At 45.0% G+C, this 12,484-nt stretch overlaps 1 protein-coding gene across 1 annotated transcript in view; it reads right to left on the bottom strand.

Moving 5' to 3' along the window:
* The window catches only part of SLC24A3 (solute carrier family 24 (sodium/potassium/calcium exchanger), member 3), a 148,515-nt gene that overhangs the window by 22,772 nt on the left and 113,259 nt on the right, over positions 1-12,484 (bottom strand). Inside the window, exons 7-10 of the mRNA XM_009330134.1 lie at positions 8,534-8,608; positions 3,933-3,958; positions 2,185-2,238; positions 467-600 (exon numbers count right to left, since the gene is read on the bottom strand). Coding sequence (XP_009328409.1) covers positions 467-600; positions 2,185-2,238; positions 3,933-3,958; positions 8,534-8,608 — 289 coding nt within the window. The remainder of the gene's footprint in view (positions 1-466; positions 601-2,184; positions 2,239-3,932; positions 3,959-8,533; positions 8,609-12,484) is intronic.

Raw genomic sequence — 12,484 nt, 5'->3', positions numbered from 1 at the left:
CTAGTGTAAGTAGGGCCTTTTTCCCTGCTCAGTTTATGCCGCTTTGGAATGGAGTTAAATTTAACTGGAGGTACTAAATGTAAATGGGCATCTTCAGTGCAGCGTAACAGCGCCCACAGGAGGACTTACAATGGCATGGCTGTAACGGTCTAAATAAGTAGCCTCTGGGCAAGTCAGGCTTGAAGCTGGAGGAGTCCTTTCAGCCAGGCACTTGTCCAGCAGCAAGAACTACCCAGAGGAGGCCTGAGCTGCCTCCAGCGGCAAAGGATGTGGTGGCTGGGGTCACCATGCTGTGCACCCAGGCACAGGAGCCATGGCCATCTGGCAGGGGGGTTACAAAAAGGCCACCTCCCCGCCTATTTCATGGCTGATAAGACAGAAGCAGTCCACACCGCATGACTAGCAGACAAACTTGTAAACATTCAGAATGATGCAAGCAAGCAGGGTGACTTACTGGAACAGTTACCTTTCTTTAGTAATACGACTGTGGCATCGCAGTTGCTGTTATCATCCATTTCTGTGTTATTTGCTAAACCGTTCACCATATTTGCAGAGTTTTTTGTCCTCCTTTCGAAGCAGTGATGTATGGTTGAGTTGTACCTGCACAAATGAAACAAACTCTAGATGTACCTTTGTTTCTTCTATGTGGATTTCTTGACACTCTTCCTTTCCTAGACTCATATCCTGTGCGATCCAGCTAAGGGAGGGAAGAAAATCCCTCTGGTTTTAGGGAAATCTAGCCACAGTATGCCAGAGCTCTGACTAAATTGTATACAAAGTAATCTCTCCATACCCAGAAGGCTATGAAATATACAAGACATGAATCTTGAATGACATGTATGCTTATGTATTATCTGTAATTAATATTCTGTATAGCAAATAATGATTACTTGTACTTGTCATCATCCGAATTTATTTTTTATCACATAATCACACCTGAGCATGAGTGTTGTTTTACCTGTGAAGACCTACCACAGAAACACAAGACCGTATGCTAAGTTCCATCTCAACTTTGGAGGGAAAAAGCCAATAATCTTTGCTTCTTATTTTATTTAGAGTAGCCAGGAGCTGACACAAACCTGAGCTGAGGATCTCACCACAATACTCAAAGGCAAGGGTAGACCACTGTGAACACCTGGCTGAGGTCCCTAACCAGGCCAACAACCTCCCCAGCTATATCCAAACAGGTCTGGAACATCTGTTCACACTACAGCATTGCTTTCAGAAAAAAAATCCATTCTATATTCAGGCATTACAATTGTCTGTTTTGCTGGTCACTTAATTGTTGCAAGGGTGAAGCTACCCTCCATGTTAAAGAAAAAGTTTCTAATTATTAGAAATGAGATGAATTCTGACTCATGTTCCCTTCAGCCCAGCCTGAGTGTTTTGCTGTTCTCACTGAGAATTGCTCTCACAATATTTACTTTATTCATCATTTCAAAACAGATCTCTACTCTTACTTGTTGAGACAAGACCACTGGTGTGCTTGGCAGCTGGTAGGTTCTGTTGAATGTTCCAGTTTAAATCTGGGTTTCCTTTCCACTGGCTTTTAAAAACAAGGCAGGAGGAGGGGAACCAAACAGCAGAACAGACTAGCTTTGCTAGCATGAACTTACGTGAAAGAAGTTACACAGGTCAGATGCTCAGAAAATCAATGTTGATTGTGCTGTAGTTTTATCATGGGTCTCCAACAAGAATGAACAAATTGCTGTGGAGTTTTGCACCCATAAAAAGTAGTCTGGAATCTCCCGTGTGTTTATTTTTGAGTAGGGATGCTAAAGTGAAGTCAGAAGAGGCTGCTTTGGTGGGACTCGGGACGGATTTGGTTCTCTGCTCTGCCACAGACTTGCGGCATTAACCTTGGTCGGTTCACACAGGGTGAGATCCATAAAGCATGATCCACCTTTAGATGTCTGATACTTGAATCTGTACTATGAGGATAAGCAGCCCCTTCCTGCCTCATCAGGATAACTTACAGATAAGTATAACTTACAGATAAGTACATGACAGGGCAAGGTGCTTTAACCCCTGCTATTGGATGTGCTGCTGGTGTGCAAGCTGGGTGATGCAATGGAAGCCCTGCCCACAGCCTTCGGCTCTCTTTAATTACCTTTGCAACCTCTGGAAAAGCACTGGAGCAGGGAGCCTTACAATCTAAGCAAGCCGAGGGCGCATTTGACTTACTTCATGATAATGATGTAGATGACATACATCAGCACTAAGACTAAGGACTCCCACCTGCAAACAAGAGCGACACAGAAAACACATCAGAGCAGGGCACGGCAGTCAGCTGCCCAAGTTCAGCCATTCCGCCATCTGTCATGTCACAAACTTGGGGAAAGGCTTGACCCTCTTGGGCTGTCTTAACGCACCTCTAGAAAAGGGGATGCCTAAATAAATGGCTCACACACCCATGCGTGATGCCTCCTTTGTTTTCTTGACTTCTGCTCTGGTTTTACTTGGCCAAATCAACCTGTCAGCTAAGAACAAGTGACTGAACCCAGAAGTTCAGTGAACAAATCACGCACCGAAGGAACACTGACACTTCTGTAAGGACAATACCCGTGGGGGCTGCGGCAGAGGGAGGGGAGCAGTTGTCCTGCTCTGCCTGCATGGGTGTAAAGCAGGTTGTTGGGCTTTTTGAGCATGCTAAAGCACACCAGTCATGCCGAGACAACCTGAAGGAGGGGCAGCTGCTCTTTCACTACTGCTGCTACATAACCACTGAGAATGCAGCAGGCAGCAGTTTAAACTGCTGATTAGATTGTCAGGTTTTTTCTCCACTGTTTCTGTGTCAAATTAACGCAATTTGTATGAAAACAAAATAGAATATGACTTTTAGAACTTGTTTCTAGGTAATCTTTTTCATTGACCAAAATGCTGTATTCTGCATAGTTCTCTACAGCAAACTGCTAGTCCCTGTGGAAATCATCCATTACCAACCTGCTATATACTAAAACTCATGGGCCATTTTCTCTTCAAGGATTTTGAGACATTGCACTAACCATATCAATATCTTATTCCCCGCTTCTGGTACTTCAACACTCGGCTTCTGCATTGATGTGTTTTAGTTGAAAGGCACAATCAAATACAATTGGGCCTCGAGTCAATTTTAGTTAAAAAAACCCAAACAAAACAAAACAAAGAAAAACAAGCCATTGCAAAACTCAGTGTTTCAGAAATCCTTCTCTGAAATTAAACGTAAATCCCCCAGTGAGAACAAGTTTAAGAAAACATGCAACCCAAAAAGCCTGACTCCCCCTAGTGTTTGTAATCTAAATAATACTGAGTGAAATCAAAGCTACCACTGTCACTCTACAAGCCCTGAGAGGTGCTGAAAACAAAACCATGAAAGCAAAACAACTGAAAGTACACTTTTAAAAGTGTTTGAAGCCCTCCTAGCCTACCGTACCTATTGCAGTACATTTAAGCACATTCATGGGGATATTAACACACACACTTTTTTTTTTTTTCTTTCTTTAAACTGGTCATTCATTCTTTAATATTGCCTTAGGAGCTTCTGTTTTTTAAATTATTAAAAATCCAAATATTGGAACACACTTATTTATGACTGTTTGGGTGGTCCTTTCCATTCCCAGGCGGCTGACATCCCTGGCACACCGGCACCCGAGCAGCAGTCTCTGCTTCTGCTGAGCACATCGCCATCCCCGGGCTGCTGCAGGGTGGGCAGAGGGCACTGACTGCTGCTGCTGTATTGGGAAACAGTCTGAGGGACGCTCTCCTAGGCTTTCTTCTCTGGCTCAGAAAATGAGTTATTCTAGCCCATCTTGTGCTGAGGTTTCTCACGCAGCAGGAAACTGCTGCCTGAATCGCCCTACAGAACTTTTTAGCTTTCCCCTCCTCTCCTGATGAACTCTACTTATTGCAGCTTTTGTGGTATAACCAGAAAAAATGAAAAGGGATTCACTTACCAGGAAACTTTTTCGTCATAAATAAACTGTGGAGAAAAGGTTTAAAAATAGGCACGTTACACAGGAAATCACAGCTGAAAACAGCTCATCACCGAGCAGGGGACAGAGCAGGCAGAGCAACCCAGGGCTCAGGGCAATGGGATTAAGCTCTGGTCTGTTTTGGCACTGCCCTCCGGCGCAGCCTTTGAACTTCTCAACCCTTAGTTTCTCTCACCTAGTCAAGGCAGGCAGGTACTCCGTCCCAAATACCACGGGATCCTTGCATAACTGGGGCTATTGCAGCAGTGAAGCAGAAGCAGTTACAGGGAAAAGAGAAGTGAGTCAGAGAAGGGGCTATACCTGCTTCTTAACCGCATGGCTGGTCTCACCAGAGACACGGCCTCTTTCCTGACCCATTCTTGGGTGGCAACCAGGCGATCGGTATGAAGATTTACAGCTAGCTCCACAGCTGCTGTGAAATTTTGCTGGCTAAAAACTGGGCCCAAGGCATTATTTCCTTAAGATCTATGTGATCACCACACTAGCTGACTTTAACTACTGTGATAGTCATTTTAGCACACCTGAAGACGGATGCTGAAGCTTTCGTAACAATGCTGCGCAAACCTTCTTGGGAAAGAAATGTGTCTCTTCCCGCATGTGTAAGATGCTGCGTGTTGGAGAAGAAACAACGCTATGCCAGAGAGGTGAAGGGTGCCCGCTACGTCTGGTTTCAGGAGGATCTGAAGAGGCAGATGTTGGGAGGTGACCGGCAGGTGGCTGCAGTACTCCACAGCTGGGCCCTTCCGCAGTCCACGCTCCACCACCACCAGCAGCTGTGCTGGGAGCAGGGGGGGCTGCCACCCTCCCTTGCTGGCAACACCCCTGTGTCTCCGCTTCTCCTTCCACCTCAGATGGACATCTGTGGAGGGCTGCTCTCGCTGCCGGTCTCGGCTGTCACTCAAAGTGGGGGACCTCAGCGTGACTCAATCCATGTGCCACGACACACCTGCCATGGCTGCTGCAGCAGGAGGGCCAGAGGGCCAGCCAGGCCACCTGGCCTGCATGCAGGGTACCCTGGAGGGCCGGCTAGGCCTGTGCTGCAGCAGGAAGGCCGGAGGGCCAGCCAAGCCACGTGGCCTGTGCACAGGGTGCCCGGGAGGGCCGGCCCTTTGTGGCAGCATGGGGCCTCTCTGGGAGGTCAGAGCTGGGGTTGCACACAGCAACCTGCAGCCCCGCAGCCTGGGCAGCTGCTCTGCCCTGTCAGCCTCAGTGAGGAGCCTGCTTTCCATTCAGTCCTTCCAAAGCACCTTCGCCTGCTTTCAGCTCCATGCTGTGTGGAGAGGCAGAAATGCCGTATTTGCACTAGGGAAACACATCCATGGCACCACACTGGAGAAAAAGGAGGGAAAGGGAACGAGCCTCTGAAAGCACAGTGAAAACACTTCCCTTCAGCTACATAGCCTTTAAATAGCAACTCCTGTGTGATAGCCAGCACCAAACAATAGTCACATTGGTTACTGGAAGAAAACGTGACCACAAAATGTTATGCATGTTCTAAGTTACAGCTCCCAGTCATCATGATCTAATCTGACAAGGCCTGTTTTAGGTTACAATGTGTTGGTGTGATGGGACATGAAAGCATGTGCATTGACCTTTGTGATTAAAAATAGCACCCACCCCACTTTTGTCACTAATGACTCTGACCATGTCCTTTCAAGTTAAGATACATAGGCATCTTTTTCCTTTCAAGGGAAATAAGGAATAGCAGTTTTGCCAAGCTCTACAAGAAGACAAGGTAGCTTTGTAATATTATTTTAAGGTTAAAAAAAAATCACAGGGCTGAATCAAGGTGATGTAAGTATGGTAAGTGCAGTTTATCCACCTCTAATCTCTGTGATTTAGAGTTCACTCATTCTTATCAAATGGCCCAGAGCACCAAACAGGTGAGTTTATACTGCTTTGCTATTTATTACTGCAGCACTGCAATTCCTTTGCTAGTGAAAATGGAAGCAGACAAAGTCACATTGATTTAGCTGGCAGAATATCAAGCTTTTTAAGGTTGTTGAATCTCAGCATTGGCAGGAATGTATTTATTTCCCCTCAGGTGTATTTATGATTACTAAAGACACCAATGGAGTGCAACTTATAGTACAGCACCACAAGCTGCTGTTTAAAATACTATGAGAGCAACCTTCTACAAGCAGTATCATCCCTCAAGAAAGATGATTATATTTCAGCTGCAGCCAAGTCTCAATTCCCTGATATGGCAAATTATCCCTATATGGCAAAGCATTTAAGTGCCTTCTAAAATTTAAGGCACACAGAAATCTAACAAAGGGGAAACGGCACGCAGGTCGCGCTACGCTCTGTGTGGAGCCTGTGGCTTGTCTCCCAGCAGAGACATCAGGGACTGGAGACTCTGTATTTGAATAACAATGTGCTGCCACCTAAATTTGATTCTGCCTTAAAAGGATAGGAAAGATCTGAGCCACTGTGAAGCCAGGGATCCCTGAGTGAGTCAAGCGGAGGAGAAACTTCTTAAACTGAAGCAGTGTTTGACTCTGAAAGGAAAAATCCTCATTTGCCATCAACTGGGGAGCAATATTGCATATAAAAGGGTTGGTAAATCAGCTGGGAGCTAAATCTTTAACCATTTAAAACGTTTTCCCTTCTTCCCATCTTTCTCTGTTCTTCTCTAACAGGTGTTTAAAAGGCATTTGCAATGATTGCTGTGGAGTAATGCTGAAGAGAAGTGGTAAGCGCTCCACATCTCCCAAGCCACAATTAGCCATGTAGTGCTGTAATACGGGAATAAGAGTTCTGGCAATGCCTTCAAGCCTCCACTAATGCCTGGAGTTGCACAGTCCTGCTGCCCTGGCTGCGTAAAGGACCTTGAAGCTCACAGCTGATAAGATGAGCAGAAGAGTGAGCATGCATCTGGAGAGAAGCTAACCTGAGGCTTAGGAAAAAAATAACGGTATCCTGATACCACAGAGTACACTCCCAGAAGAAAAGTACTTCTGTAGTTCTGTAATTATGAAGAACAACTTATACAGAAACAAAGTATAGGAGAAAAGTCTTAAGGATAACAGAGATGTCTGTTCAATGAGCCATACAACTTTCTCATTATATAGGATACGTAGCTAGGAGTTTCAGGGGTGCACCGGACACAATACAATAGAGAATGGTTCCGAACATCCTGAAGCAGCTGACAACCACAAGGATGAACCAGCCATGAAAAAAAACTGCCTTCCTTTAAGAATTTAAAACCTGATGACAGATTCAATGGATTTTTAACTTGTCTGCCACCATGCAATAAATGTACACCCAATCCAAACAACAGGAGGCTAAATGCCAGGCAGCTGCCCACATCTGTGCTTCCTGTGGAGTAAACTAAGAGAATGTCTGCTAGAAGTCTTTAAGCTCATGCAATGTAATTTATTACAATTAGTGGGTGTGGCCAAGTTTGTTGTTTAGGAACACTTTTTGGTATGAGGTTGCTGTCAAAGCAAAAAAAAAGTTTTTTGTTTTGCAGCTCATTGCTAATAATTATGTAGAAAAGTTATTTTTCATCAGGTGCAAAAAGGCTGACCTTGCAGTGTGGGGAATAAAAGTACAAACAGGTTCAGGCAAACCCTCTGTTTGAGATTAGATAGATAGGCCTTTGCACCTACAGAATAGTAGTGTAGAGTGTACAGGCATGTGCAGAATGAAGGCAAAACAAAACACACTGTTGAAACTACGACTAATAAAAGTAGCACAAACTTCAGAAATGCAAGTGTTCATCTTCTGACTCTAAAGTTCCCTTCTTGCTTACGTATGGAAGTTAACCTCACAAAATCACTCTTCCTTTCTTAGGGAATCTAGGGTCCTAGACTAGGCTGGGGAAAAAAAAAAAGCAAAAAAAAAAAGCAAAGTAGCAACTGTTACCAGGAAACTCAATTTTCACATTTCCTGACTTTGTTTAGTATTGGTTCCAAAGATAATGCTAAACTGATGGCAGTATCTTTATCTGAACACTCGTGATAACATTTTTTTACTGTATAGCCTGATTCTGAGAACTTACTGAGCTTGATGAAAGCTGGAATAGGAGCAGCACTAAGAATTACTGAAACTGTAGCCTTCGTTAGAGGATTTGCTGCTAGAGTGCACTGAACAAGACTTGCCACAATTATGTGTGGAAAAACTAACTTTAATGTTTTGTAGTTGTTGAGGATCTCTTTCCTCTGGGCACAAATGCTGCCTCCTTACAGGTCAGTTAGGCTTTTTTTAGGAAGCTGTGAGGGTCGTTGTCAGGACAGGGCTGACCAACACATCCACTCCAGAGCTGGCGGTGGGGCTGCAGCATGGGGTTTCAGCTCTGCACCCTGCGGCTGTGCTGGGACACAGCACTTCTCCCCAGCTATCGCTCTGGGCTCTCTGGACACTCCTCAATCTCCTACCCTTGGGCCAAGCTTTTCTACAGAACCAGGGAGAACACAAATATATTCTTCCACAAGCAGAAAACTGTGTGATTCCTGGAGCTAGGATCTTAGCTACAAGACTGATTTCTTAGCAGGTTCCCTTTACAGGTGGCAGTGGACACATGGGCTCCCACAGAAGAATAACCTTCAAAAACTTACCACAATGAGTGCAACAACAGACAGTGTATAGTAGATTGAATCTCTCAAGAGACTCCATGACGACAGTGCAACGACCTGGGAAAACAGGCAAAAAGAGGATGTCAGCCAGGCTCTCACCAGCACGACCGCCACTCTAACAGTGTGTGCCAAAGTTAAGCCCATCATTCTGTGTAAGCTGTCCCCATGCATACTGCAACATGAAGAGGAGACCCACGCCAGGAAACACATTGGCTTTCTGCGGCTGCTCAAGGAACAGCCACTAGGGAGATGGGGGGATGGCCAAATCTGAAGAGTAAAAGGTATAAGGTCACAGGCAGCAGATGACTTCCATGCAAAGTCACAGACATGCTAAATCACACCAGTGTTGTCAAAGCCATGGAAAGGGGAATCAAGTCCCAAGCATTTATGGATGACAGAGAAGTTTCCCACAAGCTCAGAATAATCCCTCCTGTACACACACCACAGAGCCTGCAGTAGCAGTCCCTGCAGGCTGAGCTGTCCCCCACATCTGGCTGTGTGCTGCAGCTGGAAACAGCTGAACCACAGGCAGGCACAGGGTGGCCTGACACGGAGGAGGCTGTGAGCGCTGCTGCTGACAGGGCAGCAGGAAGGGGCTCAACTTTACCAGCAGGACCCTTCTGTGCCAGCGCTGGTGCTCAGCAACAAGTGTCTCAATGGAGAATGGTCACAGGAGATGAACAGCCCTGTCGAGTGTCTGGGACAGGATGTGACCACTCCTTCCACCCACCCCACGGTTTGCATCTGTTTCTTGTATTAATTTTCCCCAACCTAGGACTCCTGCCTTCCTTGAGAGAGGAAACCAGCCTGAAACGTTGAGCAAGAGCGCAAGGTATGCAAAGGTCCAGTAGACAGGGGAGCACCACCAGACACAGTCCCTGGTGGAGCACCACAGACACAGACCCACATAGCTGCTGGCTGGCAATGTGGGTCCTCCCCATCCTTGTCCTACCACCGTGTGCCTACGTCCACCGCGAATCCAGTTGCTGGCATCTCATACACTGGGTTTCCAGGAATTTTATACTGCTGGATGATGGGCTTGTCCTTGCTAAAAATGTCAGCTTGACCCATGCAGACTCATTCAGGGAAGGATAACTTGGGCAACAGAAGTCGCACTGCAAAACAAGAGTCTGACAGCCCAGAGCAGCCAGATACCCAGCATGCTGCTAGCCTGAACTTCAGCAGAGCCACAGCTTCATCCACCACACTGACAGGTATCACTACAGCTCCGTGTGCACTTGCACAGGTTTTGGGACAAATACTAAGTTAACACTCCAGCAAAGCATTAAGAACAAAACCCAGGAATTTATGTGCAACAGAGGATAAAATGGGATTGCTGTGCAGTTCATTTCACTTGACACCTTCCAAAACCACAGAAATGCGGAGGAATTGTCATTGTAGGCTGAACGAGCCTGCAATTCAGATCTTAGATGAAAAAAATACCACTGAGTAAGTTACCCTTTAACTTCATTAACAGTATTCAAAAGGGCAGATTAAAAGCAGTCACGTGGTGGTAACATCTTCATTATGATTATATTTTTTTGCAGCCCTAGGAAGTCCCCTCAGTAGAAGTTTCTCCTCAAATCTTTATTTCCCATTTCTGGAGTGCATTTCAAACACTGTGGGTCACATTCTTCACAGGTGTAAACCACAAGGAGGCAGATGGGAAATGGCTGATTTACACTGATTTGGATCTGGCCCCTGAATGTGTAAATGAATTTTCTGACCACATCCTCCAGTCATGCTTGTGCATGAATTCAGTCTAACAAACAGTAACTTCATTTTCATTTCTATGATATCTAAAAAAAGGTCCTATTTCAGAATGCTAGCAAAAATAGTTTCCCAGATTTCTCGGAATATTAACTCTTACAATATTGGAATTTTCCAGAACTGCTAGCAAAACAAATGCTGTAAAAAGATACTGACCATTATACTTAAAAATCTCTGCAGCCTCTTAATACTATGGCTTTTTAAAGCGGATGTAATTTATGCCCAGTGTAAAGTCTCTTTATGCAACCACTGACATGTAAGAAACTCCTATCTAAAGTAAAAAAGCAGGCCTCTGAAGTCCTTGAGTCAGATTAGATTTATACCAGCTGACAATACATTTCAATGCATGTAGGGATAGATGAATGGAGATGCTTTATGATGGAAATTTCCAAATGTAGAAACCTGGAGTTGGGTTCACCATTCTATTCAGAGATCCTTAATTAAATCCCACATCTTATAGATAGTGGGCCCCTTCATTTTGATTGAGCAATTTTTGTAAGAGAATTTATAACATGATTTGACATTATTCCGCTCAGCTTTTATGATGCTGCTTAAGGTCCTATGCACTTTCCTCAGCATGGATGCTGGTGGGCATTTTATAGCTGTAAACTTAAGCTCTGCATAATAAAAGTTACAACATTTCTGAAACAAATTACAAACCTCATATGAACAGGCTTGCTGGCAACCGTCGCTATTCTATCTAATGAACTCTCTCCTGGGTATAAGGGATATCACCATACAGCACAGCATACCCATGAAAGCAAGATGTCCCGGTTACTATGAGTCAAGTTAGTATCTCTCCTGTTCTTTGATATTCCACAATAATCTTGAAGGTAGTCTGCAGTATTTTTCCAAGGAATTTTCCTCAGACGCCTGAATGAGCACATTAAGATCCAGATGCTTAAATGCAGCTATCTAGCAGGGACCTAGTGCACAAAAGTCATAGACCAAGATACTGTGGGAATCGCAAGGACTCTTGCATTGATTTTAGATTGGATTGAAGGGAACATGCTCGTGCCTGGGACTTGTACAGGCTGCTCACATTTCACAGACATCCTAGTAGGTCTCCCTGATGCAGTAACTACGGGGCAATTAAATCTCAGCTATCCTTAGGGCGTGAGTAATTTAACTGAAGTCATTGAACCATTTGATCACTGGAAAGAACAATCTGATATAGAAAAGCCATGCACATAAGGTAACCGTGCACCGAGGGTAAAAGGAGCTAATTAGCATTGAGGGAAATGGCAGTACTTTCAGCCTGCTGACAAGAATCGTGTAGTCTAGTTATAACTGTCAAGACTTTGAATACCTAAGTTGTGCTATATAGTCTTGCAGCAGCCAAGGACTCCACATAAATCTTAACGTGCTGGAAACCACTTAAATTACAGTTTAGGAGACTAAGGCAGAAAGGAAATCAGGGAAGCAATCAGCTTGGGTAAAAACATGATCAAATTTGAGTTTTAAATCAGCAATACTGTAACCCAGCAGAGAGCTGGTCTTTTGCGAGCCAAGCATAAGGAGGCAACTGTAAAACCATGTATTGTCAGGTTACACGTTTCCGCCGTTCGAAGGAAGTACCCGAAATTCAAACCCCAGACAAGGGATCATTAGCCCTCTCCTGACTACTACACTGGGGACTGAATTTGGCACCCCCAGAGCTGAAAGGAAGAGCTCTTTACTCTAGGCTTAAATGAGAGGAACCCCCTATGAGTCTAACACAGATAAGGACCCATAGTGCGTGTTCACCTGCATGCCACAGCATTATTCCTATGGGTAAAATGACCCATATTAGATATTTGGTTTCTCATTGGTAAACTTTCGCCCTGCAAATTCTTTGGAGCAGTTCATCCTGAGGGTGCTCACAAGGCATGTGCGGGTCAACCAGGAGATCAGGCCCAGCCAGCACAGGTTCATGAGAGGCAGGTCCTGCTTGACCAACCTGATCTTCTTCTATGACCAGGTGACCTGCCTAGTGGATGAGGGAAAGGCTATGGATGTGGTCTACCTGGACTTTAGTAAAGCCTTTGACACTGTCTCCTACAGCATTCTCCTAGAGAAGCTGGCTGCTCCGTGGCTTGGACAGGCATACTCTTCGCTGGGTAAAAAACTAGCTGGACAGCCAGGCCCAAAGAGTTGTGGTGAATGGAGTTCAATCCAGTTGGC

Source organism: Pygoscelis adeliae, unplaced genomic scaffold, assembly GCF_000699105.1.
Source record: "Pygoscelis adeliae isolate BGI_AS28 unplaced genomic scaffold, ASM69910v1 Scaffold188, whole genome shotgun sequence".
In the NCBI taxonomy this organism is placed as follows: Eukaryota; Metazoa; Chordata; class Aves; order Sphenisciformes; family Spheniscidae; genus Pygoscelis; species Pygoscelis adeliae.
Note: the sequence above shows the minus strand (reverse complement) of the source record. Positions and strands in the feature narration are given on the sequence as shown.